At 48.3% G+C, this 27,868-nt stretch overlaps 1 protein-coding gene across 2 annotated transcripts in view; it reads left to right on the top strand.

Annotated features, from left to right (window-relative positions):
• Nucleotides 1-2,234: 2,234 nt before the first annotated feature.
• CALN1 (calneuron 1) overlaps nucleotides 2,235-27,868 on the top strand; it is a 186,706-nt gene continuing 161,072 nt past the window's right edge. The window contains exons 1-2 of one of the 2 annotated variants that reach the window (XM_014953358.1): nucleotides 2,235-2,380; nucleotides 20,066-20,260. In XM_014953358.1, the coding sequence (XP_014808844.1) occupies nucleotides 20,139-20,260 (122 nt within the window). In that variant the 5' untranslated portion in view covers nucleotides 2,235-2,380; nucleotides 20,066-20,138. Of the gene's footprint in view, nucleotides 2,381-4,488; nucleotides 4,696-20,065; nucleotides 20,261-27,868 lie in introns of those variants that run through there. The other variant, XM_014953359.1, reaches the window with a different exon arrangement.

Here is a 27,868-nt window from a genome sequence, read left to right as displayed (position 1 = left end):
GGGTCTTCCAAGAGCTGAATGCTTGAGCCTGGCCAACCCAGGCAGCACGCAAGCCTGTGCCCGACAGCCAAGGCGTCTGATCTGGAAATCAGATATAGCACACACCATCCAGATGAAAAATATCACACGTGGTCTATACTTCAGGCTACTTTCCAGTATCTCAAGGAAGGGATCTTTTAATTGAAAGCCTTAAGGTTTCTCGTTATATTTAAAATTAGAGCGGAACAGCTATAAAATTGGTCATGGGATTGAGACAAGTTTTAAGGGAGAGAAGGAATTTTATTCTTCATTTTTTACATCGGAGCATCCTTTAGAAGCCCGTGCATATTTGAATACGTCAATGCAAGGATTAATAATTAAAGGAACAACAACCACATGTCTCTGAGATACACACAAGAATGCAACAGCTCAGGCCGGAGGCTGGAGTCTCTGGGGACGTGCTGTTTTTGCTGGCATTTCACCTCCGCCTGGTAAACCTCATTATTTAGAAAAGCACTTTCCCACCAGCTTCTGCCAAGGAACGTCTCACCTAGCAATTTGCAGCTGATGGCTAACCCCGGCGTGAGCCTGGGAAATCGTATCTGTGCTTGTTATCGGTTTGATTTTGAAGGAAGACGTGAAGGTCTTCACATAGATAATCAGCGATTTGGGCAGTTGTGTTTTGGGGTGAAACCCTCCAGCCGCCAGCCGAAGGAGGCCAGCAGAGACCCTCACAGAGCGGTGACGATGCTCCAGGAAACCCGACCGCCCCGGGTCGCTGCGGCTCGCAGCCTCCGTTGCCCAAGGCTTGTGAAAAAGCAGGCTTCAAAACTGCTTCCTCTCCGCTCCCCAGAGCCAGATGGATGTCAACAGGCTATGGCGACAAGAGGGAGCCGCTTCGCTCCCCGGCGTGGCCCCCGGCCAAGCAGACGCCTCAGCGCACCGCTCTGCAGAGCCACCCCACAGCCTGGAGCATCTCGCCGGGCGCTGAGGGTGGTTCAAAGCCTTGGCCTGGAGAAGGGAGTCTCCAACGGGAATGCGGTTTCCCTCAGGAGGCCCAAACGGCGCTTCTCCTCTCTCCCCATCCTTCCTTCCTCCATGTTGGTAGTCCTCTCGTTCATTAGAAACCTGCTAATTATCTCGGCAGCTTGGAACTGGGTTGCAGCATGGAATTAAAACCAGCTTTTCGTTTTGGCATCCGTCGCCTCGTGTAATTAATAAGACAAGAGAAAGCCAGAACATGCGGGTCAGCCCGGAGTGCGAGGAAGGGATTGATCGGACACGGCCAGCGCCGGAGCTCGTGGCTGGGATGCTCTGAAGCCAGCCTCAGCCAGGGTGGGTTGCATTTTGAGGCCAAACCAGGGAAAAGGAGGAGGAGATAAGGCTTTCCGTCCACGTTGTCCCCCTTGTTTTTCCTCACTTTAACTCAAAATCTGGACCAAGTAGTGTGCAGTAAAAACCCTGCACTCAATCTTCAGCACCTCTCTGCTGGGGAAGGAAGGGGAAAGCAGTCTGGTAAGGCTTGACAGAGTGGTTTGGCCATCCCTGCCATGCTCTGAGACCCTGGGCTGCTGCAGATGGGCGTTTTGATGGAGGTCTGGAAAACGGCTGGAGGAACCTGAGACCAAAGAAGGGACTGGCACCGCTTGCACGTCCGCCATCGCCACGTCCTCTCGCCACTGCCTTGGCACAAGCAAGTGGCCACCAAATCCAAATGGAAACACTGCCCTGCTCACTGGCCACAGGCAGGAGAAGGCCGAGGACCCTGCCCTGCCAATCCGAGCTGGGGTGACGCAACCCTTCCCCACCTCCAGCCAGAGCTCGGGCTGGCAGCAGGAGGGCAATGCCTTTGGGCACCGTCGCAGAGCGGTGGCAGCACCAGGACAGAGGGGACACGACCTTCCTCCCGAGTCACCGGTGCATCAGGAGAGCACAAACTTTCCTCCCTCCATCCGTGGGACCGCTTGGGCTCCCCTCGCCCACCCTGCTGCCAAGAGCATCCCCCCTCACCTTGTCTGCTCGCCGGAGCTTTGATTTACAATTTGTTGCTGCTGCCACAGAGTAACTACCGTTGCTGCTTTCTACGGACTCGCTGGGCTGCCAGGATGTCCCTGACGGGCAGCGAGACGCTGCTGGAGCTGGCAGGCCAGGGCAGGAGAACATCGCTCCTGGGGGAGCAGCAATGCCAAATTGGGGTTCTAGCCCTTTAAATCCGATCCGGTACTGCAAAAAAAGGGCGAGCGAGCAGGAGAGAGCCTTCAGACTCTTTTAATTAAAGCTTGTACCATATTCTGTCTTCCCAAGTCACAGCAGTCACTCTCGTTTCTTCAGGACATCTCGGGGCTCGCCGACACCTCGGCATGGATGGGGGGAGCCTCTCACCTGGGACCGGCGGCAGTAGGTACGGGCGGAGGGATGGGGCTGCTTGCATGGCTTCTCCCCTCTCCTTGCTGTCAGCTGGAAGCATCCCCCTTTTTTTTTTCCTATGCTTTTTCCTTTGCCAGAGAGAAAGTCTAACGCGTGGCTTTTGGCTGGTGGGGACAGCACACCTGGGGACGAGGGGCTCCCCGTCCTGCCACCGCTGCTCTCTCCCCTCTCCCTCCCTTTTAAATAACGAAGTGCATGTCCTAGAGTTGTGGGGTTTGTTTTGGTTTGTTTTTTTGTTTGGTTTTTTTTTTTCTCGCTCCTTAAATGAAAGTGCTGCCATTCAGCAGAAGATAAGTTGGGATGCTTGTTTCATAAATCACCGCAGAAGTTGGTCCCCATCGCGCTCTTGCTGCCGATGGCCCCCACCAGCTCCGCTCCCCTCTGCCTCCCTTTGTAAGTGCACCAGGTTAAGAGAGTTTTGCCATATCCTTTCATGCGCAATGCAGAGCATTTCTTAAGAGCCTCACGGACCGAATCTCGGGGTTATTAGGAGAGACAGTGTTGCATTCACACTGGAGTTTCATCTCTCCGGCAGTCTAACCCGTAGCAGCCTTAGCTGGGCTTATAAATTGCCCTTCAGCGGGAACATTGTGCATGGAGAACATTTAACCGCTAACTATCCCATTCACCAATCGATTTTTCTCTCCCCCTCTGCTCCTAACTGAGTGATCTCTTCATTTGTATTTCTACGCAACATGGCTATTTCTTTAAATTATGTGTTGCCGGCTGGGTTGGTGCGTGGTTGGGGTGCCCCGACCTCAACGAGAGCCTGTTTTTCTCTTTGCAGCCGGGTCCCAAGTGAGTGTGGGTCCCGAGGAGCCTCCATCCTGCATGGATCCCTGGAGGGCAACACAGACTCTGCCAGGAAAACATTTATCCTGGTGCCTATCTGAGGTTAATAACACTTTTGGCAAATAGCAGACCTCCTCGAGGCTTGAAATAGGGTTGAAAAAGCAGCCACTAATCTCCTTGCAAAGTGCTAGATGGTGGCCACTGCTCTCAGTAAATCAGGAGACAAGCTGTTTATGTACGGCATGTTGAGACGTTAGCACAGCAAAAAAACCCCATCCTTCTCTTAATCCACCTGCAAAAACTCTGCCTTGGCATCGTTTTGCAGGGCTTGTGCAGGGAATACCGTGAGCTCAGCATGGCCCAAGGCAGATGGGACCGCGGGGCTGCCCAACGGGGTCAGGGAAATGGGCTTTTTTTCTCCCCGACCGCGTTTGCCATAAGTGAGAGGGCGATGGGACGGGGAACTTGCAAGTGAGCAAGGGAAGTGGAGCCGTGTGTCGGTGTGGGAGCAGCCAAGCAAGAGCACCTGGAGGTATCAGGTGGTTTGTGGGCAGCAAGACGTTTCGACTTGAGCAGTCGGAAGAATTAAACTTGGAGAGGAGGAGGCACGGTGCCTGCGAGGAAAAGCAAAGATGCCAGGGCAGAGGGAAATCTGCAGCGCAGGCTCCGGCGTTAACTCATAGGGGTGTGGGACTGCGGAGGACAAGAAACGCTGTGTATCCCGGGGTTTTGCTTGCATCGGTTTTCCTGGTTGGGTTTGCTTTCATCCATGGCTCCCATCTCTCTGGTAGTGATTTAACCACTCGTGACTTTTGGTGACATTAGGAAGGAGCGTGGCCCCTGTGACCGAGGCACAGGATAATAGCTCCCTTGTTTCCAGCTCGCAGACGGAGAGCAAATGACCTGGCAAGGAAACCTGAAAGGGCCTGAAAGTAAAAAAACCTGTTCCTGTGGTCCGAGTGGGGCTGCAGACAAACTCTTCTTGGGCTGAAGCCCCTGAAACCTGCTTTCTTCACCCCGTGGAGATGGAAAACCCAGAGTGGGATTTGAACACCACCGACAAACACAAGCAGGGCAAGGAAAGATGAACAAAATGTACATCTCGGTTCAGCAAAGTACTCAAGCCTCGCAAGCGTACGGAGGGTGGGGAGTAATTATTTATAGTGCCATCAGCAGAAATAATAGAATGAAATGAAGGGCTGAAAAGTTTTGCTGACTATCAGGGAACGCATCCTGGCAGGGACTGATATTTCCCGGGCCCAGCCCTTAGCATCTCCAGCGCTACCAAGCGTGCAGCCTGGAGACCCAGCAAAGCCTCGTCGGGGCTGAACCCACCAAAAACGGACAGGAAACATCGAGCTGAACCCACCCGGAGGGATGGACTTCAAATGTCACCTACAGCTTCCACCCTGAGCCACCTCTTATGCCCCAGCCTGGATTTATCTCCTGGTGGATACCTGAACTTTGAGGGGAGCAGCACTCTGGCTGGGTGGCCAGGTTTGGCTTTTCCATTCTAATTCTATGAAAATTGAGATTAAAAAAAGCTGACGACGGGGGGGGGGGGGGGGGGGGGGGAGGGGGAGGAGAAGAGAGGGGAAGCAGTTTTTGAGATCAGCAGTTAGTGTAATTCAGTGCTTTGTCCTCCGTAATTAAGCTCTGCGTTCTGCGTTTCAATAACGCTCTTGAACCAGGATGACAAAAGGAATTAGGGGGATTGGCAGGCAGAGAATCACTCACCTGGCATTACTCAAATTAAAGGTGACCTGCATAAGGTTTTCTTCTCTAAATTGAGAAAACTGAGTTTGGATTCTTCTTTGTGGTGATGAAAAGGCGCCTCTTTTTTCCCTTTTTTTTTTCCTTTAATTCACTTATGAATTATGAGTAGCATCAAGTTTGTCTCCCCCCACCTGGGCAGATGCATTGGAGGGCTGGGGTGGAAAGGGGGAATTTGAGCCCCAATTGAGCAGCCAGCCCTCAGCAAGTTTGGCAAACAACATCCAGCAGAAATTAACTGTGCAACAAGTTTTCTGTAATCCCAGAGCCTTTTCCTTCCCCCCCAGGGTAGTTGATAACACCATGAGAGACCAGTCCCCAAGTGGGCACAAAGATCAGGGCTTCATAAAAGTCCCAAACAGCAATTTGCTTCATCTTGCCCTGCTTGTCAGTCTCCAACCACCCAAGATTTTCCTAGTACAAACAAGACCTGAATCTCTGAAGAACAAGAAGAAAAATAATTCTTTTTTTATTGTAGGTAATAACCTTTTCCTACTTCCTTTACTCCGTAGACTGGAAAGAGCACATACACAAAAGGCATAGCTCTCATTTTTGCTTTATCTTCACCATTCACCTTTAAACAAAAGAAAAATAGCAGGGTATCTGGAGCAGGAAGGGACCAAAATGGATCTGACTGAGATAAAACCTAAATTTACTCTTTCTAGCTGTTAGAGTCTAATATATTCTATTCAGAGCAAGGGACGTATGACAACCCCATTCTACATCTCTGGCAGGGTATTACAGTCTGAATTAGTATGATAAATTAAAAACAGTCATAAAATTCTACAGAGGTCTTAAATCGTAAAAATGTATCACATGAATGAAATTGCACAGTTATTAAGTGAAATGTTTGAGATATAAACATTAGCGTGGCACGTCAGCCTGGAAGGATGGGAGCAGTCACGTCCAGGGGACTCGGCGTGATCCAGGTGTGGGTCACGCTGATGGCCTGATCATCTTTGCTGATCATCTGGATGGTTTAGCTGGATTCAGGTAGACTTTCAGAGCAGCCTAATCCACCATATGCTGTGGCATTTTCTTCTTTGATCTTTTATCGTGTTTTTTTTTCTTCCTTTGGGATACATGTTTCCCCTTTGAACATAAGCTACTTTCAGTGTATTATTTAAAACCCACATTTTAATGGAAGGAGGTAAGAGGCTGCACAGACAATGTAAACCTTGTTTTCCATGACCACCCAGAGACTGCCAGAAATCAATTGTCTGCTAGAGGCTGATCTTTAAATAAAGTTAAGCCAAATTGTATCAGAAGCCCTGGGGATCCATGAAAGCAGGTTTTCAAGAAAGTCATGTACAGATATTGCTGAGTTTGATACAGGTTTCACCCTTTAAATCCTTTTGTGCTGCGACCTGGTCTGCTCAGGAACTGAATTACTCTGAATTACTTCTGGCTCTAACCAAAGCATTGACTCTGGTTTGAGAGCTGCCCAAGAGCTTTGGGAGCCCGAGGCACTGGTTCAAAGTGGGTTAATAAGCCCTTAGGAGCTGCAGATGCTTTACTGGGAGCTGGTGGGACGCCCCCGGGTGATTTTGCAAAGGTTTCTCTTGGAGGCTCTACTGCAAGACTGAAACAGGAACGGCCTGGCATGCACAGACTTGTAAATGAAATGGGAATCTATTTAAAAAATATTTTTATTTTTACTCCCTCATAAATACACTGTGGCAAAACAGCCTGTAAAGCTGGGAAAGGATTAACTTGAGAAGAGTAAAAGTCTCCCAGGGCTGAAGAAGAAGAAAGCTGCTGTGCTTCAGGACAGGCGTTCTCGTGGAGGAGGTGTCCTGGCTGCCCCATGGACATTCGCTGTTCGTGATGATGTGCAACACTTCTGGCACCACAGAATCCCCCAAATCTGCGGCCGTGCCTGGGAGGAGAGAGCAGGATCGTGTGGGCACAGGGAGGGATTGGTTCCTGGCTGGTGGCTCCTGGGAAGGGCAGAAGTTCTGCTGTGGCCAACAGGCTGGTGGTGAAGATGATGTTGGTACAACACGTGAGTGCTACACAGGTTAATGTGACATAATGTGTGAGTTGTGATGGTGCCAAGAAGTTCTATTAGGGTGGCATTTCCCCCTGGCATCACAGATACAGTCCGTGCAGAACTGTTTATTTTTATAAGTTCCTTTCATTGGGGTTGCATGCAAAAACCTCATATTCTGGAACAAAATCTGCAGATCCAAGATGTGTTGTAATGCAAATAACACCAGTAGGATTAATCCTAACCAATTCATCCTCAGAGAAAAATCTAGAGAAAAACCTGACAGGGCAGCTGTGGAGGTCACAGTCTCCATCCTCGGCACAGCACCCCAGGCCATGGTGGGGCAAAGACACAGCCAGGAGACCCACCTGTCCCACCCCATACAGCACATCCCCATGGACATTTGCTTTCTGCGTTTCTGGTGATGGTACAGAGTGGGAAAGAAGCTAAAGGCATTTTAGATAATCCTCACCCATGAAGAGCAAAGCCTCATGAAAAGCAGGTTGATTCTTCTCTCCATCAGATGAGTCACGGACTGAAGGTGCAATTTTGTCCTGTGACCTGCTGATTGAAGAAAAAAAATCATACAGTGCTGTCATTGGGAAGTTTGATAAATATTTTATTCCCTCCTGAAATGTCATTTATAAGAGATACGAGCCTTTCTCTGGGGTACAAGACGAAGATGGATCTGTGGAAAATACTGTCACTGCACTTTACAACCTCGCTGAAGTGTGCGACCTCCGCGAGAGGTTTTATGATGAAGTGATATGGGCTTACATTCTTTGTGACATAGAAGACAAGAGGGGCTACACCTCGGGTCTCATGTAATGCTTGAGAAAACAATTACAGCTCTATACAGGCTCAGAGCAGCCAGCAAGAAACTTTGAACAGTCCTGCTGATCCCTTTCGTAACGCTGACCCTACTTTTGCCCCATGTCAGCTATTAAAAACCCAGCAGACATTCTGGGTCAGAGATGGACCTCCTGAACTGCTCAGGGGTGGTCCAGCTTCAGCTGTAAATTGCCAAAAGCACTGGTGTGGATAAGCCTTGGCAATCATATGATGAATGTCCAGATAAGAATGTCCCAGGTAGCATGGCATGAGAGCACCTGCTACGTGTCCATGCATGTCCATGAATAAGGTGACATAGGAGTGCCTGGAACCCTGGGAGCAGACGTGAGGCTGCAGACCTTGGTTTCCAGCTTCAATCTGCTATCACATTGGCATAGGACCCATGGTCATTTTCTTGAGCACTTGTAAACCTCTGACTTGGGTTGGCTGACATGAGGAACACCTGGATCTCCAAAAGCCACATTTGATTTCTTTTGATCAATGGTTTAGCTTTTTAGGAGAGGGAAGCAGGTTGTGTAGTGCTTCATGGGCACTGCTGTCAAAGGTACAGGAATGGAAGGAGAGGGGAAAGGTGGGGAGGTTTCTCTGGCCTTTTCCACAAATACTTGATTTTCAATAGAAATCAAACTATGTTTCAGAGAATAGAGCTTTGCAGTGGGCTTTTTTTAAAGAACAACAATGTCTTCTATGACCCCATCATTGTTATATGGACTGCCCCCAGTAGGTATCCCATACGTGTCATCTCATATGCTGCTAGAGAAAAAACTCAAAGAACATAGGGTTTCTTTATAAAAATCATGGCAGGGCATGTGAGGAAGCTGTGAAGGAAGTATAAAGCTGGAGGCACATTCTGGTATTCCCCTGATCCTGAGGTATGTCCCCTAGCAGGGGTGGAATATAGAGTGCTGTGATGTAAACCACATGTTTGTACTGCACAGCAGGCTCTTGGTCTAACTGTAGAACACCAGCACTTCTTCTGGGACCTGGAGAAACCAGTTTGCCTTGGTGGCTTCCCTCTTCCCCTTCCTACCATCTCCTCCAGCCACTACCAGCACAGGAAGCCACCATGTGCAGAAGTTGTGGCTGCAGCAGGTCAGGAGCAACCAGGGTTTGGTGAGGACAGCTGGTGGGACAATAGCATTCTCTGAGTCCTCCAGACTCTCAACTACTTCTGTATGGTTGTATTAGGAATACGAATCAATAAGGACAATGCTGTCAAAGTATGAGACCAGGTGGAATAGCCATCCTTGCTGTGTAGTTTCTTGAAGACAAGCCCATGAAAGTCTCTGAAAAAAAAGATATTTATTTTTTGTGGTAACGTGCCCAAGTCAGATTCACCATAGAGGATTTTAAAGAACAGATTAGCTGAGTTTAATAGTGTGAATTATGAAAAGAACCTGCTCTGTGCAAAGCACAGGGTCACATTTGATGATTCACTAGGCTTTTTCTTGACCATTAGCTGAACACTTTATGTCAAAAATGTGATCCACATAAAATTGCTGCAGTCTGATGGAGAATGTCTTCCAGCTCTCAGTGTCCAGCACCTACAGCAGGAAACATTTTCGTCTCTGAGAGGAAAAAAAGCCACACAGACTCAGGGCAATGATATGGGAGCTCCATGCCTTGACATACCCTCTATATACAATGAGGACAAATTCCCCTTACCTGATACCCTGGAGCAGGGCAAGTGCAGCACACACCTTCTCTTACAACTTCCCAGCTTCTCTCGGTCTCTCACAGAAACGCCCTGAGCTGAAGGCTGTGCCTGTCTCTGTTTCAGTGCATTATTTTATTCCTCCTTTTACCTATTTCTGCTTCTGAGCACCACGATGTCTTCCAGGAAAACAACATAATTGTGCACTGTTTGCACAAATACTTCCTTTGGCTTTTTTTATTAAAAGTCTTCTCTTGGTAATTTCATTGGATACCTCTTGGGTCTAGTGCTGTGAGACACAGCAATTATTTGTTCTCTCAGCTTTTTCCAGGATGTTGAGGGGACGATAAAACTTTAATATGTGTCTCCTACATCCCTTTCAACCACCTCTTCGCCAGACTGAAGGGCCCTGATGTGTTAGTCTATTTTTGTGCAGAAGCCGCTCTCTCTCCAAGCTCACTTCCTTCCTCCTCCTGTTATCTCCTCTCTCGAAAGCGCTGAGCAGAAATTTATTCATCGCGAAGGTGCACAATGGATTCAGACAACAGCATCGTTTCAATTTTGTTCCCTGCTTCTTCGCCAGAAATCTCTCACGTTACATTTACCCATGGCTGTGCTGAGCCTGGGGTGGATGTTTTCAAACAACTGTCCCTGTTCTTCCCAGTAAGTGGTCCCCAAATGGTAACGGCCAGCTCAGAGCTCACCGTCTGGCAGGCAGACCGCAGGCTATTTTTCTCCTGTGTGTTATTCTGCACTGATTGGCACTGAAATTCTGCTCTGACTTTATTCTTCTGACACTGGGTTTTGTGGGATTTTTTTTTTTTTTTTTTGCAACTGTGGCAACCAATTCTGCTTTTGATTATCCTGATTAATTTTGTATCATTAATAAATGTTGTCATCTCACTCCTCACACACCTCCACCCCCCCAGATAGTTTCTTAATAAATGAGTAGATCTGTTTTACAGGTCTCTCCGGGATTGCAATGGGAAGTTGCTTTCATTATGAAAGCAGATTGTTTATCTTTGTTTCCTGCCTTCTTTTCCCATCTCCTTCATCATGAAAAACAATGCAAACGACCCACTTAACCTTTCTGCTATGACCTGTCTCTCCCGAGTATGCTTTTTATTCAGCGATCATCTATCAGCCACACCATCTCCTTGGCAAACTTCCTTCCCCTGGTGTTTCTGAAGAGGTTTTATTGTTACCACTTATGTCTCTAGCAAGTTGTTGTTCAAAACCCTTTTTGGCCTGCCATATTGTTCCTCTCCATGCAATTTGTCACGTTCTGGGATCTATTTCCTCCTTAACACGACTTGTGCTTTTTGAGAAATGCCTTTTAACTCATACTCTGCCATGAAGCTGAACAAACTTTTCCTTTTGACACTGGTTGGTTTGGCAGTGTGTGATTACTCTGGGCTTGCAATGCAGTTTTAAAACAGTTATTTTACTCTCTTGAATTCTCCTTTTTTTGTTTCTTTTCAAGCAGCTTCTTAATTTTTACTATACTTTATATATAGTGTATATATATGTAGCATAATACAGTGGGTGTGTATATATATAGTATGTATAGATAGATATTTAAGATCATATGAGCAATGTTTAAATCTTGAATAGGTCACGGGCATCTTAGAGCCAAACTGAGAGTTGTTTTCCTGCTTCTAGAGTCAATAATTTTAGCTCGGATAGTTTTTTATGATGTCCAAACATTATCGTGGAGGTCATGCCTCGAAGGAGATACGCTGGTCGTAGCCCACCCAGCGCGTCCTGGCCTCCCAGAGCCCCACCAGCCAGCCTTTTTCCAAGAGAACCTGAGCAAGGGCTGGATTGATGCCCCCACCCAAATGGGTCCCCCCGTGCTTTGACTTCCTGCAGCAGCAAAAATACCAAAGGCAGCGGCTCTGCACTGTGCTGTGAGGTCCTGCCTGCTTTGGATGGGACTGAGTACTGTGTGCAGGCCTGGAGCCCTCAATATAAGAAGGATATGGACCTGATGGAGCAGGTCCAGAGGAGGGCCACAAAGATGATCAGGGGGTTGGAGCACCTCTGCTACGTGGACAGGCTGAGGGAGCTGGGGTTGTTCAGCTTGGAGAAGAGGAGGCTCCAGGGAGACCTAACAGCGGCCTTCCAGTACCTGAGGGGGGCTTACAGGAAGGCCGGGGAGAGCCTGTTTACAAAGGCTGTCAATGACAAAACAAGGGGTAATGGCTTTAAACTGGAGAAAAGCAGATTTAGATTAGACATTAGGAACAAGTTCTTTACTATGAGGGTTGTGGAGCACTGGAACAGGGAGGTGGTTGAGGCCCCTTCCCTGGAGATATTCAAGGTGAGGCTCGACGAGGCCCTGGGCAACCTGGTCTAGTTGGGGGTGTCCCTGCTGACTGCGGGGGGATGGGACTGGATGACCTTGAAGGTCCCTTCGACCCAGATGATTCTATGATTCTATGATAACCTGGCAACACGCATAACTGGTTCCCACTTCCCAAAACACAGTGATGCCAGTTGGATGTTGCCTCTGCAGCCAGTGGCCAGCAGAAGATGGGGCCACTGGGGGCAACCTGGATTCCAGCCCTTTGCACCACCCCTGTGTAGCATTTTGACCTAAGGCAAGCCCTGTTATTTTCTTGCCTGTCCAAGACTCATCTCCAGAAAGCTGTAAAACTATTTAGAGGTAGAATTCACCATGTTGAATGAAGTCATAGCACTAACATCAACGTGTCTACGAACAATTAAAAAAAAATCTTTAATTTTGAAAAATGTGCTGCATCGCTGCAATGGCCATAATAGAGGTGGCAGGACTATTCAAGTGGGCCTAAATTAAGTAATAATTGAAATCTTTGAAGTCTGGTTGTCGGGGTCAGCCTTAAATATGTTTTGCTAACATCTTGCAGAAAAATTTTGATAAAAATTACAATGCTATGCAAGTGATGACTGGGTTTTATTACAAAGTAAGTAGAATAGGAGAGAGAGGGGGAGAACACACAAGAGCACAGTTAATAACATATATAATCAGAGAACTTTTGCACAGTGATATTGCATGAGGTAAGACTTCAGAGTTTAAAAACAGAACATGTTTTGTTTACCAAAAACCAAGAATGTTTGAAAGCACATTTGACTATAATATACATCCTATGCTTTATGGAGTATTTATTTAGCATATGTAGGTTGGGGAAATGAAGCGCCTTTTGATAAGTAATGTCTCAAAGTGCTGCTGAAAAAGAACATAAGCAAACAAAAAAAGTTGTTTTACAAAGCTCAAGAGCTGCTAGCAAAGGCCTGATTTAGAAAAAAACATGTAACCAAGTGAAGTAACAAATCAATGGCACATGAGCACAGGCTGAGGTTAAGCAAATGCCTTGGTGTGTTTATAAATCCTCACATTTGCTTTCTTGAGCCAGGGCAAAGCTTTAAGCGTGGATCTAGCAGACCAGGATGCTTCTCTCTGCTTTCCAACTGATTTCAGCAGGAACACCAGTTGCTTCCCACTGTAACACACACCAGCTTGCTCTCACCATGGCTTAGAACAACTGTCAGAGGAGTGCTAAGATCCCAGGACAAGTGACAAAGTTTTTGGTACTCAACACCTGAACCCCAGTCCCACCATGTTTCTGATTGCTGGGATCAAGCCTTAACGCTATCAGAGCCGTGAAGGCACTAATTGCCCTTAAGCAGCCTCACCTGGGTCCCACCCACATCCCTGCCCATGGTCCAGGAGGCCAGTTAAGCTCAGCCCTGGGCCCTTAGACCCTATTTGTGCTGTAGGTGTGCCTGCATCTAGCTGATCTCTGCCTTCTGGAAGGACCTCAGACCTATGTTACAGGTAGATTTTCTCCCACCCTGTCTCCTGGATGACCTCTGGACCTATGCTGTAGCTCTGTTTCCGGTCCTATCGGCTCCTGATTGAACTCCTTGGGTGTACCTTGGACCCCATTCCTTACCTTGTCTGGGACTGTTGCTGTACCCTGTTACTGGTACTCAGTTCATCGAGTTCAGATCCTGTAGAACCTCTGTTGGTGAGGGCACTGCCTGCACTAGAACTGCCCTGGCTCTGTTTTTCCCACCATGAAGGAGATCATGTCTGCCACTCCCTGAAAAACTTGTTCTTGACCAGACATTTCCTCTCTGAATCTCTCCTGCTGTGTAGGTGCCATCATAAGTAGTCGTGGTGTGGGCTGGGGTTGAGTTTGGCTTCGTAGCCTGCATAACTGGGAGCTAAAGCTATGGAGGTCAGGAGTAGGATGTGAAAATGTGTTTGGAGAGGCCTCCTTAGATGGATGGATGAGCATATCTGTGTGCTCAAATAACTACTGAGCACCATCCAATTAAGCCTGAACACTTCTTGTATGTCAAGGTCTTGGTTTGTGCAATCTGTGCTTGACAGAGGCTGTAGCTCTGAGTTCAGAATAACTGTTTGCTGTTCTACAGCAATTTCATTGGCCTTCTAGTCTCACAATCCTTATAAATACCTACTGAAGCTTAGCTTAGATGCAGCTGTGCCAGATTTTGACCTCAACTCCAATTCTCTTTGGTTCCCTCACTGTTGCCTGCACTCCTGGTTGAGTCTTTGAGGGACAGAGGCAGCTTTCTCTGCACAACGTGATTCTACCTTCGCAGCAGAAGTATCTCTGGCGAATTAGCTGCAGCACGCAGTAATTATGTTAAGGAAGTTGGGTGAAAGGGAGCAGTAATAATTAGCAAGTTCTGCCAACAAAATCCCTTTCATTTTTGTTGGGCTTTTTTTTTTTTTTCCCCTCTCCATACCTTGGCAAGACTCTTTCCTGTTTTTCTTTCACTGCGTGGCAAATGCACAATAAGAACAGGAGGTCGTTTACTCCAAATCCTCGATTTATAATTTTTCTGACGTTGCCAGTTGCTTTTTCTAAAGACTGTGAACAATGTGCATAGTCCTTGTTGGGTAACAGTCATAATTAGAAGCTTTCTGAATTTCCAAGAGCTTTTGAGTACTCTGCACACTCCTTCCCGAGTATCCTGTGGCTCCATATTTATGCTAAAAACTGAGTTGCATCCAACTGACCCCAGATCTGGTGCACTGCAGGTTTGGGGAATGGTATATGAAGGTAAAAAATGAACAGCTGGAATGGAAGATCCTGTGCAAGAATCCCAAAATGTCTGGATTTATAGAGAAATAATATTTTTGTCAGAGTTCTTCCAGAAAAGCTTATGGGATCAGCCCAGGTACAGAGAAAGAAATAAGAAATGATTGTTGCAGATCCATGTGGTCAGATAAGCATGTCCTGGTGGACAAGAAAAATATGAAGTGCTGCCTATGAAAGTAAAAATGAGTGAACTTTCAGCTGGGTGGGGGTGAAAAAGGCACCTACAGGAAGGAAAAAAGAAAATCTCAGTCGTGTTATGATGAAGCTGACAGCTGTTTTCCTCTGCCAAAATGGTACCTCCTGGTTTTGGTCTGAAAGCATGGTTTTGGACCAACTGAAGCAGTTTTTTAATTTGGTGAATTCCAAATTAGAGGAATGGTTTACTGAATCATTTTTCCTTGCAGCAGATCATTTTAGTTTGCATGGGAATTTCTCCAGGGGGTGGGGTGGAGAGCTGAGTAACCCACATCTCTGGGCTGGGAGCAAACAAGGCAGCAGGGTCTGCTGGAAATGCCTGAATTGGCCACAAACCAAACCCAGCTCAGGCTGCAGTGTGGGTCCTGTCTATGGCCCCCTTCCCCCAGCTCTCCTGGGGCCTAGTAGATATCTTGTGGTTCTTGACCACATAAAGATTGTGATTTGCAGTCTTTGGAGTCAGGGAAGAACACCAGGCTTTGATGCAGCAGTGAGTCAGAAGGTGGGATGTGTTGCCTGAAGGCATCACTCTACTCAGTTTGAAAGAAGGTCTTGAGCCCAGGACTTTCCTCCTAGTGGAGTTGCCTCCAAGCTTCTATCATGTCTTTGGGTGGATTTCCCTTAAGTTCTCCTGCTGCTACTTTGCACTATATAAATAATAATAAGAAATAACAATTTACTGTTTCCTGGTGTGAGCTCTACTGTCTGTCCCAGTGAGTTTTTAAGAGTTTCATATAGCTGGAGCTAGTCCAACTCCTGAATTCTGATAGCCTGATGTTTAGGCCATGCACTTTGCTGTTCTGAACCTGGCCAGCTGTGCTTTCGGGGCATGAGTCACCTGCTTCTCACCTGAGTGTCTGAGACCAGTGGAGCTCAAAGCCGAACAAGGAGCATCACAGCCACCTCCTCCCTGCAGCAGCCAGTGGTGTCTGCTGAACTTAGACTTTCTTGTCAAATGTTCTTGGCCTTTATTAAGTGCCAGAAAATGAAGTGTTTTGCCTTAGTCACCATCTTTTGTCAGATTTGCTTTTTCTTCATTGGCTTAAGGCCACACATGAATTTGAGATTGGATCAAGCTGAACTCAGGTTCTGCTTGAGAAGATACAGAGAATGGGAAGATCATTTGCACGACCCTCTATTGTCATTGATGCTTAGATGGGCTGGAGATGGCAAGGGCTGGGGCTACCATTGCCCAATAAGACATACGAGCTACAGGCTGAGCGTTTGGGAACAGCCATGTACATGTGTGTTTGCCTCAACCACAGCCTCACCATTGCCAAGGCCATCACCCATCCTGAATCCTACCTGGAAGTATTATCCAGGAGCATTTGAGGCATCTATTTACCAGTGGAGATGTATGCCCATGGCGATGTACTTCCATCCCCCCCAGGAACAGAGCAGCCCAAGCTACAAACAGCCTTCTCACTACTCCAGGTGCCAAATGCATTTTTCAGCCTGTTCCCTAACTTAGAGGGCAACATATTCATTAAGAAAAGAAATCCTTACATCCAAGTGCCTGTAAGCCACATTAGTCATCTTGGATGGTACTGAGACCCTATGAATGAAAGCGCTTTGTGTATGAAGGGGACGATGATGCACAGTCTTCCTCCCCTCCCATCTACACTCTTTCGGCCCACTCTCATATCTGTGATCCTCTCCCCTCTCCTCTGCCTCCACTGGAAAGAAAAAAAAGATGTTAAAGGAAAAAAGTGCTGAGGAAAATCTGGAAATCCAGATGTCTCAGCGTCAGAGATGCAGTCCAAGCTGTGTCCTTTATGGCTTGTAATGAGGAGCGTTGGAACGACTGAAAGCCCTGACCCCCAGCCAGTCATTGTACCTGCTCTCAACTACTTCTCTGAGAGGTGAAGTCTGGAGCAGCTGCTGATTTTCATTTTAAGTCTTGGGGTTTGAGCTATTAATAAGCCTGGAAAATAACCACATGTTCTCTGAATTATGTAACAGATGTTAAATTCCCCAAGATGAAGAGGTGTCAGCCTGATGGAAGAAATGATGTGAGGACCTTTCTTTTTCCTTTGAGCTGAGTTTTTCCTCTTATTAGCAAAATTGGTTATCTGCTGGTGAAGGTAAAAAGAAAACTAGTCCTACCCCACCAGTTTTGACGCAACCCCACTGCTTTGTGCCCATGTTTATGCATTTCTTGCTGTTCTCCGGCATCAGATTTTTGAAGACAAGTGCCATCCAAAATGAAGTCCCATTGAAAGAATGTGTTGTGATGAAGAGCTGTTGAGTGAGTCACTGCTCGTGCTGGCAGAGCGGGCTGTGGAGTGGGCCAGATCCTTACGCTTGGCATGAGAGAGCGAGAAGCGAAAGAGGAAAGTAAAGTTGGGGCCAGGAGCACTGCAGTGCCTGGCCAGCCAAGGGGGATGGGTTGAAAACTCTTTCCCACTTAACCCTTTCAGAGAGGCAGCTGCCACCAAGGCAGAGAGGAGTTCCCAGCCTCATTGGGGTAATGGGAGATGAGCTGGAGGTGAATGTGGAGGAGGTGCCCTGGTCAGGGGATTGAGAAGGATTTCACTTTCATCATCTTGTTGGCAACCATTTATTTATTTTTTTTTTTAAGTTTCACGGAATCATGGTTGTTGTCTGTTGTCTTCTTTATCCTCCTCTGTCCCAGAGTGAGCACTTGGGGTTCCATGTGGGGAAAGGTCCCCAGCAGCTCAGGATGGCGTTTAACCAGGATGGCTCTCTTCCCAAGATCCCTCTCTTATGCCTCTTGGTGCCTTGCATAAAGATGGAGGGAAGCTGTCATCGGCTGTGCTACACACAGCTGAGCAGTCCCTTGGGAGAGACATTTATAAATGTAGATAGAAGACACTGGGCCCCAAGGGTACCACATTTTCTGTGGGTGTAGATACACAGCGAGACTAATAAATCAGCCTCTGCACTAATAGAGATGCCTGCGCTCTTGACTGTGACCCTGCTGGCTGCTCTCTCCGAGGGGTGACTTTGCTCAGACATTTATTTCTGAGATCTGCTTCAGCATCTCCTGTTACACACCCGCTGGCATGACAACTGCGAGCGCTTGTTCCAACACAACGTGCCCTCTCCTCCCGGGGATGCTTCTGGGGAAACATAGCTCCAGTCAGAACAGGCTCACTGGGGAAAGTCCTGCTGGAGGTGTGAGCTGTGTCCTACCACCACCATTAATGCCATTGTAGAGAGGGGGCCTCCTGGATCCCTCCCTCTTTTTTCATGTCCTGTACCAGGGAGTGGAAGAAATTGTGGAAAGTGAGTTCTTGTTACTTGTGAAATTCAGCAGGACCATAAATGTAACAGGGATCTCCTGAGTACTGGGGTCTGATCTGGACAGCAGACTACCTGGCATAAGTCTGGGTACCCCATGCCAAGAATCCTGCCAGAATTGATTGTCATCCACTTTAAGGAGGAAAAAAAAAAAAAAAGATGTGCAGACCAGGGGACTAGATTTTCAGTGGTTTCACCGTTTCCCCACAGTCCCCCTTAGCTTGTCCTTCAGGAGCAGTTGACAGTCTTGCACTCTGTGTTATTCACTACTCACTACTGATTAATGGGCTTCTAATGTCATTACTTATTTCATTATCCAATCAATCTGGAAGATCAGGAAAAGAAAAAAGACAATTTCCTACTGACATTAAGTGGTTGGCTAGCAGGGTAAAGTGCAAGGTTCACATTTAAGAACAAGAGTAAGACACTATTAGCAAGAAAATTTGCAGTGAAAGCCATCTGTAAATTTGCATTATCCGGACAAAGAGTAGAGTCTGGCTATCAGAGAAGGTGCTGCAAAACACAGAGATAAGTGAGGGAGTCCAAAAAAATTGCACAGATTATATTAAGACCCCAAGTGGAGCCTCAGAGTCAGTAATAACAGTGGTGGTAGTAGTAATAATAATGATAATAATACACCTTGGAGGCCAGGCCTCAAGTGCATTAGGTGCTGTGCAATTGCAGATAAAATGGCAAATAAGTTCTTGCTTCAAAGTGCTTAAAAACCATATAGAAGGAGAGGGAGGCCAGACGGCTAGTGACAGATGGGCAGGGGAAAAGAGAGAGGTGTTGGCAGCTGGCACGAGGAGGGTACGTCTCAGGGCACCAGCAGGCTCAGGGCTGCTCTAGAGGTGTTTCAGGAAGGATAACAAGATGCATATGTGGATTGTTCTGGGGCACTTGCCTGGGCACAAGAGCAGGAATAAAGTGTTTGTTCAAAGTGTAATGAGAGCCCGATAGTGGCTGACATTGCTGGATGGCTGAAGGCATGGTTGATGTCCCAATGGGAATTGGAGATGGTAGGTCAACCAGGTACAAGCCGTGAAGGGTCAAAGGTGTTAACTTGTCCTGGATGCAGAAGAGAAGGGGGAGCTGTGGAGAGGCATGTCCATGGTGGTGAGGAATGAGCTTTGCAGATGTCTTCTGAATGGCAATGCTGCAGCAGGCAGCGTGTGGCGATGGACAGGAGCTTAGTGACATGATGCAGGAGGTGCTGGCCAGACTTAGAGGTCTTGTGTGCCACAAATGGGGAAGAGAAGCTCTTTGAAAGGGACACCCTGCCTGAGGTCTTGGAGGTTGGGTGTAACCAGCACAAGTGACTGTCCTGGAGAGGTACCTGGTGGCTCTTGGAAAGAGCATGGAAGAGCCAGGGCTGCCCTGTCTCCTCCTTGTACACAAGGGTGCTTGCACCCGGACACCTGTGGCACGGGGGCACCAGCTGGACCCAGCTCTCTCCTAGCAACAGCAGAATATCTCCATGGGAGGGAGGTGGGCACACTCTTGACTGCATGCAGGGACCCAGTGCTAACGTGCTCCAGAGCTGGCCGCTGGTGGGACCGGGCATGGACCTTCCTTTGATAGCCAGGTGACTCATGGCATCGTGTGCTCACGCTCGGAGGCACCGCGCCGGCATCTGCCCAGCGCTTCCGAGGAGGAGACGCCTGTGGACGCTGCGGGTCCGTGCTCCCGGGACTACTGGGCTGCGGCTGAGCCAGCCCTGGCTGTTTCCTCTGCTCTCTGCCAACTCTGCCTTGCAAAACATATGAGCAAATCGCTGTTGCCCCCTGGAAGGAGCAGGGCTGCGTCCCAGCGCACACTATTCCCATGGCATTTAACATTCTCTGCAAAACCAGCTTTTATTTAGAACTGAACATCTGTTCCAGATGTGGTTATCCGCCGCTGCGCTCCTGCCATTGTTGTCCTGCTACACAGTGAAAGGCTGGCATGAATTATTGAAAGATCGAGCTTAAATAAATGATAAAGTGGTGCTGTGCGTGCGGTTAAGTTTCTGCCCGTTCCTCGCAGAGTCACACTGCCGGCTTTGATGTCCCCATGATGAGATCGCACGTCGCCCAGAACCTGCCATCTCATCTGCCTGATGGGGCTGATCGAAGAGCGTGGAGAGGGGCAGCCCAAGCATGAAGGTGACCGAGGGGATGAGTCTCCTGGGGAGAAGGAGGAGCCGCAGCAGAGAAGCAGGCAACCAGAGTTTCCATCCTGGCAAGTGTCTTTTTCTTCTCAAATGGTTCCTTGCAAGGGGCGAGCTGGCACAGAGGGACATTGCTTGCTGAGGGCAATCAGTTCACCGGGAGGATGTGGTGGGAGGGATGTGGAGGGGTCCCAAGGGTGGGCAGTGGGGACCGTGCTTGCAACCGGCAGCAGGTGACTGCGTTGGGAATCTGATAGTGCAATGGAGCCTTAGTTAAAATTCGGGAGTAAAACCTCATCCTGAGGAAACATCTTGTGGGACCGCGTTGAAAGCCAGTGCATCCAGACCATCTACGTGCACATGATGGACAAGGGGCACTCTGGGTTTGAGGCTGCCATGGGTCTAAACCAGCCAAACCCTGCTTTTTTTATTGGCTCTCAGCTGGGATGTCCAAATAGGTTTTTGGAAGCCTGGTAGTCTTGGAAATTGAATTTTTTTTTTAATTATTTTTTTTTTCTTCACCATTTTGAAAAATGGCTTGACTCACAGTTGCGTGAGGCTGTGGGGATTCACAGCCGACCATCTGTTTCAGCTGTTAGCAGTCATTAATTTTTTTTCATTTTTTTGCTACTTTTGAGATACTTTGGGGGAAAAAAAATATGTTCTTGATGGCACTGGAGGACTTCAAAATCGGTTACTTTTTTTTTTTCCTCAGAGAAACAATATACAGTGGACGCTCTTGTTATAAGAGAATTACATTTGTATTGGGTTTTCTAAATGGGGAATTTGTCTCCCTTGGACAAGCTGGAGGACACAGTGTATTGTTTATCTCCTTTCCACCATGCGTTTGGCTAATACCTGCCTTGTTACTGTACTGCAATACATCTACTAAGGAGGTTTTTTCTGGGTTAACTGTAATGCAGAAAAGCATTCATTTAAAAAAAATATGGGGAGATTTTCTTTTAAGCCATTATGTTTCTGGAGCTAAGTACTGACTGATTAAATCAGCCTTATTGTTTCCAGTTATTCTACCCAGAAACTGGAAAATTACTCAACTCCTTGACAGGTGTTCACAGCTGATGGCTCAGATCTGTGGATCGAGTGCCGGGGCATGTGCCATGATAAATAATAGAACCAACTAATCCTATTGACACCGTCCACCCTCCAGCCTGTGCACGTTTATCCTCGTGCTGTGTGACAGCCCGTTCCCCGAGCCAGCTCCTCTCGGAGGTGCTGCTCCCGAGCCACTGACCGACGAGTCGGGGCTCATCGGGGTTGGAGCAAAGTGTTGTGGTGCTGCTTTTGCAGAGACCTCAGCTCAGCCTGGCGTGGGCAGGTGTCCACCGTGGGTTTGCTGGGTCTGCTTCATTGGTTTGTTCAGCTGGTGCTTGTGTTGGCACATCATGTTTGCCCAAGGGTGTTGCTGGTGGTTGCCCTGTTGCTCGTGTAGGGTTTTTAGATGCAGGAGGAAAAACTTCCTTGGGTTTAAGGGGTGCTGGGAAACGGCAAAGGCTGGTAGCACAAGGGAGGGTGAAGTATCTTGCTGGAAACATGCGATGGGGAGATGGTGGCAGCTCCTCCAGAGGATGCTGAGTCCTGGCTTCATGCAAACATGAAGCTGTGGCCTGATAACGGGCAGAGCAGAGAGCTCTGCACTGGGCTCGTAGTTGTGCTGGTTTGGGTCATGCATCTCCGAAAAGAAAAAACTATGGTCAGGATGTAAAACACGAGCCACGAACCTCCAAACCTGCTCTTGGGTCATATGATGGTGGGAGACTGCAAAACAGAAACTGAGTATCTTGGACCTGTCCATGACACCTGGGTGAGGTGACAGCCAGAGAGCCATGGAGTATTTCCAGCTGTCCATTAGGACTGAGGCTTTCAGCAAAATTACAAATGTGTCCTGGAAGAGGCTCCTTCCAGCTGGCCAAAGAGCCATTATTGTTCCCGGGCGCAGGAGCTGGCTCTGGGCTTGGCAGCGGGCGCAGGACCGTGGTGTGGCCCGGCCCAGCGTGTGCCACTGCGGAGCGAGCTGGCACCAGGGGGACACCATGGGGATGGGGACTCGTCCTGTCCTGCTGCCTGCTTCAGGGTGGCACGTGCTGGGAAAGACCAAATATCTCTGCAGAGCAAAGCAAAGAGTCCGTAGGACGTGCCTGGAGAGATCCACATGGGGTCTATAATGCTCCCACCTGCATCTTCACGTATGGTTTGGGTCCACCTCTTGTCCTGTGTGTGCGGAGGAGCAGGACATGTCCCTTCCCTCTGTATTTTGCTCTTGTTCCTGAGCAAGGTGTTTGTCCTGAGGAATCTGGGGCTGCCAGCAAACAGCAGTGCCCGCTCTGCAATTGGAAGGTGGAGGAATGTACATCTGGAGGTCCAGAGATGTTTGGTGCCTGTGTGGTTTTCATTTGGAGGCCTTTCCGTTGTTGATTGACTTAATTAAAACTAAAAAAAAGAAGAAAAAAAAAGCAGACAGGATTGGTTTTTTTTTTTTTTCTTTTTATGAAATGCCTTGCTTCGAGGGCTGTGGAGCCAATCTTCATTTTGAAATTTCCTTTAGTTTTTAAAGTTCTCCAAAAAGATTTTGAGCTGCAAACTGAAAGGAGGTGTCAGCCCTTGTAAACTCGACCCAACCCCAAACCTATTAACTGACTCATAAAACGTTTTCTGTTTTGCAGTGTCAATTTTCTGGGGGGAAAAAAAAATGAAACATTTCCTTTATTTTTCCAAACAAAAACATTGCTTCTTAAAAATTAACTGAATTTGCCAAGGTACATAAAGTATTCCTCATGTTCTTTGCCCCAGCATGGGGAAATGTGGGTTGATGCTCAGATGTGGGATGCTCTCCCCCTTTGTCCTACCTGCTGAAAGCCTCCATGGTACAGAGGCTTTCTGTGGCATGGCTTGAGATTTGCAGGTTTGATGAAGAGGGAGGAGGATGATTAGTGATCCCGGGGCCCCTGTTTGCTCTTTGTGCCTCAACATGTGTCTGCTTTTCCTTGCACCTATCTCCTATCCTCCTCCTCCTTCCCTCTGCCAGGTCACTTATGGCACAGGGGACAGTCCTCTGTGTGCCTGAAAATCACTGCCCAGATCCCAAGTGAGATGTCAAAGTAAAAAACAAAATAAAAAAAACCACAACAAAACCAAGACCCCTCGCCCCTCCCCAAAAAGAGGAATAAAATATCTCCCCGTCAGGAAATTTGCCTATTAACACCCCAGACACAAAAGTCTCAATGGAGCTTTTCCCCTCTGAACCAGCTAAAATGTCTCTCACTGATGGGAAGTCTAAAAATAAGCGCGTTCTCCACAAACAGCTTAAAGATGTTGAAAATGAAAAGCAACAAAGGATGTAGAGCGTATGAGTCACTAAATTACAGGGCTATCTTTCTAAGAGCAAAACAAAATGAAAAAAAAAAAAAAAGAAACACCCAACCAACCCCAAAACCCAACCCCCCCGCCCCTGCTGAAATTCATTGTGAGTTTTCTGGGTTTGCTCTGGGGCTGTTTGCCCCACGGTGCCTCCGCGGAGTCATCTTATTTTTGTGGGCTGGGGAAGGGCTGAAACCTTACCCATTTTTATTACATAGACAGAGCAGCTCTGGCACACTAAATAATAAGAGTAAAGCCAGTCTGCTCAATGGCATGAACAGGAGGTGCTTTTCTCTCGCACATGGGTCTTCTGGCCCCGGCTAAGCCACAAGTGTTTGGACTCTCGGTTGGGAGCGAGCAGATTTTTGTGGGTGTAATCGCATTTGTCTGTAGCTTTAGTTTGTTGAGATAACGTAATTAAAAGGAGTTCTCAGTTTGGGGTTGGTTTGGGGGTTTGGTTTTTTCTTTCCCCCCCCATCCCTGAAGGTCTCATTTTGTGATGAGCTCCGCTGGGGTGGACTCCGTTGCGAAGCTGAAGCTTTTTTAGCATTTGCAGATGAGCTTGAATCAAAATCTTGGCGTTCGAGGCAGCAGGGAAGGGGGTGGCCGGGAGCCAAACCTGTGCCTACATCTGATGTTTGCAGCCAGCCCCAATCTCTCTAATAGCCCAAAACGCAACCGTGGATCCCAGCAGATGGTGGGGATGGAGACACGGCTCTTCCAGCACGGCCGTGGCCCAAACCCACCATTAGCCTGTCCCGTAGCCTCACCGGGGTCTGCAGGAGCCAGAGGCTGCCCCTTTCCACCCCTCATCATCAGCACCTTCATGCCTCCTCTTCCTCACTGCGGCGGGGGGAGGAAGGGCAGCAGCACCAGCCCTCGTGGTACCTACTGGCTCGCTCCTGGCCCAAATAAACCCATCCATCAATAAATCAGTTGCCTGCCTTGGCAGGTACAATAAAGGCTGTGCACAACTATCATAAATCCTCGAGCGGAGCTCGCTCGGCAAGGATTTAATTTAGATATTTAGTTCTGAAATGCGCTAATTAAACTTCAGAATAAAGGATCCAGTGCAAAAGCGCCACGGATAAAAAGTAAAAATAAAAGTTTCTCCTGGAATAATTAACCATCATTAAAACATGAAAATCCAGGCTGGGGAGCAATTGTGTGCCTTCCACAAAGTGCTTCATCAGAAATAATGGGATGAAATTAAGCAATGCAAAAAATGTAGACTTAAAGTTGAAAAACTTATCCCACTCGTGAGAGCCATTAGACTGTGAAATGTTACTGAACCCTCCCCAGGGAGCGCCCGAGCGTGTATTTCTCAGGATGTTTAAAATTGGTCTGGACAGAAACCCCTTCCCCAGTACTGCGGGGAATAATTACAGACCTCCTCGCTTCCCTGGGCCTTACAGATCTTTCTGAGTTCTGATTTCAGTGGGTCATTCTTCACTGAGCAAAACTACTTCATTTCGATAGAGGGCTTTCTTATCTGAAGGACCTCTCGTTTTGACCCTCTGGGCCTTACATCTAGATATTATAAGGGCTATTTTTAACACATCAGCCTCTTCTAAAATCATACACTGGCTTGCCCTGCCTCCCCTTGGACACCGCATTTATTGCTGCCATATTTATCGCGGGCTCACCCCCTGCTGCGGCTCAGAAAAGGCCCCTGGCAGGAAGGGGAGCCCTGGCCGTGGGTTCGCTGAGCGTCTCCCTACGAGCTGGGTGGCACCCAAATGTAATCAGCCTGACTGGTGCTCAGCAGCCTGATAGCAAATTACATCCAGCGATAATCCACTTGTTATTAGACTGGCAGCTCCGGGCTGACAGTGACAACTGTCACCGGTCCCCAACAGGCAGGTCTCTCTCTGACAGCAGCCTTCCCTGCCTCGCATAATTTTTCAGCACGTTGCTCTGGCACATTAGTATTATATTGTCTCTCACCGTATCATTTTCAGGAGCCTAATGAGAACGTCACGGTGCTGATTTCCAAGGTAGCCCTCTCCTCTGGGGAGCGTGCCCTCCCATTGCTGCCCCCCCGGCCCCGGGACCTGCCTCGCCAGCGAGGGCATCTTCTTAAAAACAGAGGGTTTGGCACGATTGACTCTGTATTTTAGCAAATAAAAAGAAAAAAAGGGCCACTGGCTGGTCTTATTTACGTGGATGCAAGTTTGGAGATACTCTGGGTATATTTTGGGGATTAATGAGAACTTGGTCCTTTAACAATTTTTAATAATAAATATATAAGCCTAATGGCTTTTCCAGCTACTGTTTTCAGCCATGAAGGTTGGAACCCTTTTGGTTAATGTCTTCCAGAGCCGAGGGAAAGGAAATTAGCTAAAGGCAGGGAATAATGTTCTGCAAATGAGGGGTTTTGCCCACACTTTACTCACATAAGCAGCCCAGGGAAAGCGGAGGGAGTCACAGGTGAAAGTTTCCTTATGGATCAAGCGAAAAAGGAATTAAAAGTAAAAGGACGTGAGGAGATCGATCGGAGTCTCGCCCTGTGAAACAGCATTTGATCCCATCAGTCAGCTTCCACGGGTGGCACTGAGGGCCATGTTGCTGGAACGGGAGGAATGAGCAGGAATTATCTCCTCATTGGACATAGGGATGGCAAGAACTGAATAAAATGGTAAGATGGCAGCGTGTAGCCAGGCATGCACAGCCTTGAGGGTTTATACGGGACTTGGATCATGGTTTAATTCCTGCATCCCCATCCAGGCCCAGGACCTGGGCAAGGGGCAGGAGGACACAGAAGGCCCATGGGCAGGAGGGCTGAGCTGGGGAAGGAGAGATAGTTTGATATCAATGGAGATGGGATTTCTAATTTGCGTAGGGAGCAGAGAAAGGAAAAATCTCTCATCCCATTGTCCCTGAGCTGGTGGTGGCACTCCTTCTGATGGTAAAATCCCAGCACGGGAATGGCACGAGGCAGGAGGCTGAAAGGAAGGAGACGGGGAGGATTTTACAGCACAAAAGCACAACATGGGAGGATGTGGATTAAACACCCTTGAGCCATAAAATCAACACTCACTCAGAAGGCTTTGTTCGGTGGTTGTGGCAGTGTTGCCGTAGATGTTGGGTGGCTCTCCAGGCTGTTTCCCGGATTTGACCAAGGCAGTTGACATCTGTTGAATCTTGTCTTCCCACTGGAGACTCTTCTGCAGTTAACTGATTTCAGCATCAGAACATCTCTCCATGTATTTAGCCTAACTTGTCTTTAGCTGAATCCCACCCCACTGGAAGTCCCCAGGTCCTGTGTTCCCCAGGTATGGCTTTTTCAGTGGGTTTGCTGAGTGGTCCAAAGAGCATGTGCCACTGATGCATTCAGAAGGCAAAAGGGAAAGACAATCAAGCTCCAACGAGCTTCGGCAACCCGCTGAACATGACTGCAGTGAGGAAAAGCATCTCCTGGCCGATCTGTGGTGGTAGTCTCAGCTCAGCTGTGAATCCTAAGGTGGTGCTCAGCAAGCTGGTGGAGGTGCACTCTTTCAAGTTCTACCACTCTGGAGAAGTCAGGACACCCTGGAGCTGCTGGCATCAGTGATTTGTCGCTACCTGCTCTGCTGCTCTGCCCTCCTGGGCATCAAGCAGAGGGTCAGGCAGGCTGGCTGGGCTGGGGCACTGGGATCAGGGAGACGCACACCTTTCACTGAATTTCACTGAATTTTAGAGTTGGAAGGGACCATAGAGATCATCTAGTCCAACTCCCCTGCTGAAGCAGGATTGCCTAGAGCTAGAGCATGTTACTCAGGAGCATCCAGGCGGGTCTTGAAAATCTCCAAGGAAGGGGACTCCACACCCTCCCTGGGCAGCCTGTTCCAGGGCTCTGTCACCCTCACCGTGAAGAAGTTTCTCCTCATATTTGAGTGGAACCTCTTCTGTTCCAACTTGTGCCCGTTGCCCCTCGTCCTCTCACTGGGAACCACTGAAAAGAGTCTGGCTCCCTCCTCCTTCAACCCTCCCTTTGTGCGCCCAGGAGCCACGAGTAGATGTGGTTCCTTCTCCTCCATCGCTGTTTCTAAAAAACCCACCCAGCAGCCTCCCCCCACCACTCCATTCTAAAAAGAGACCCTGCAGAGCTTTGGGGGACTCAACTTTCTAAGGGGCTCGGCTCCACGGGAGTGATTCCTTAGGGGAATATTTGAGGTCGTGCCCTTTGGCAGCGCCCCCCCGGCAGGGGGGAGACCCGGGCGGTGGGAGCTGGCGGAGGAGGGGACCGGTCCCCCTCCCGTCCCTCGGGGGGGGTGGGATGAAGGGGTGGCTGGCACCCAGGAGCCGGGGAGGAAGGGGTTACG

The sequence above is a fragment of the Calidris pugnax genome, unplaced genomic scaffold, assembly GCF_001431845.1.
Source record: "Calidris pugnax isolate Ruff unplaced genomic scaffold, ASM143184v1 scaffold133, whole genome shotgun sequence".
Taxonomy (NCBI): domain Eukaryota; kingdom Metazoa; phylum Chordata; class Aves; order Charadriiformes; family Scolopacidae; genus Calidris; species Calidris pugnax.
Note: the sequence above shows the minus strand (reverse complement) of the source record. Positions and strands in the feature narration are given on the sequence as shown.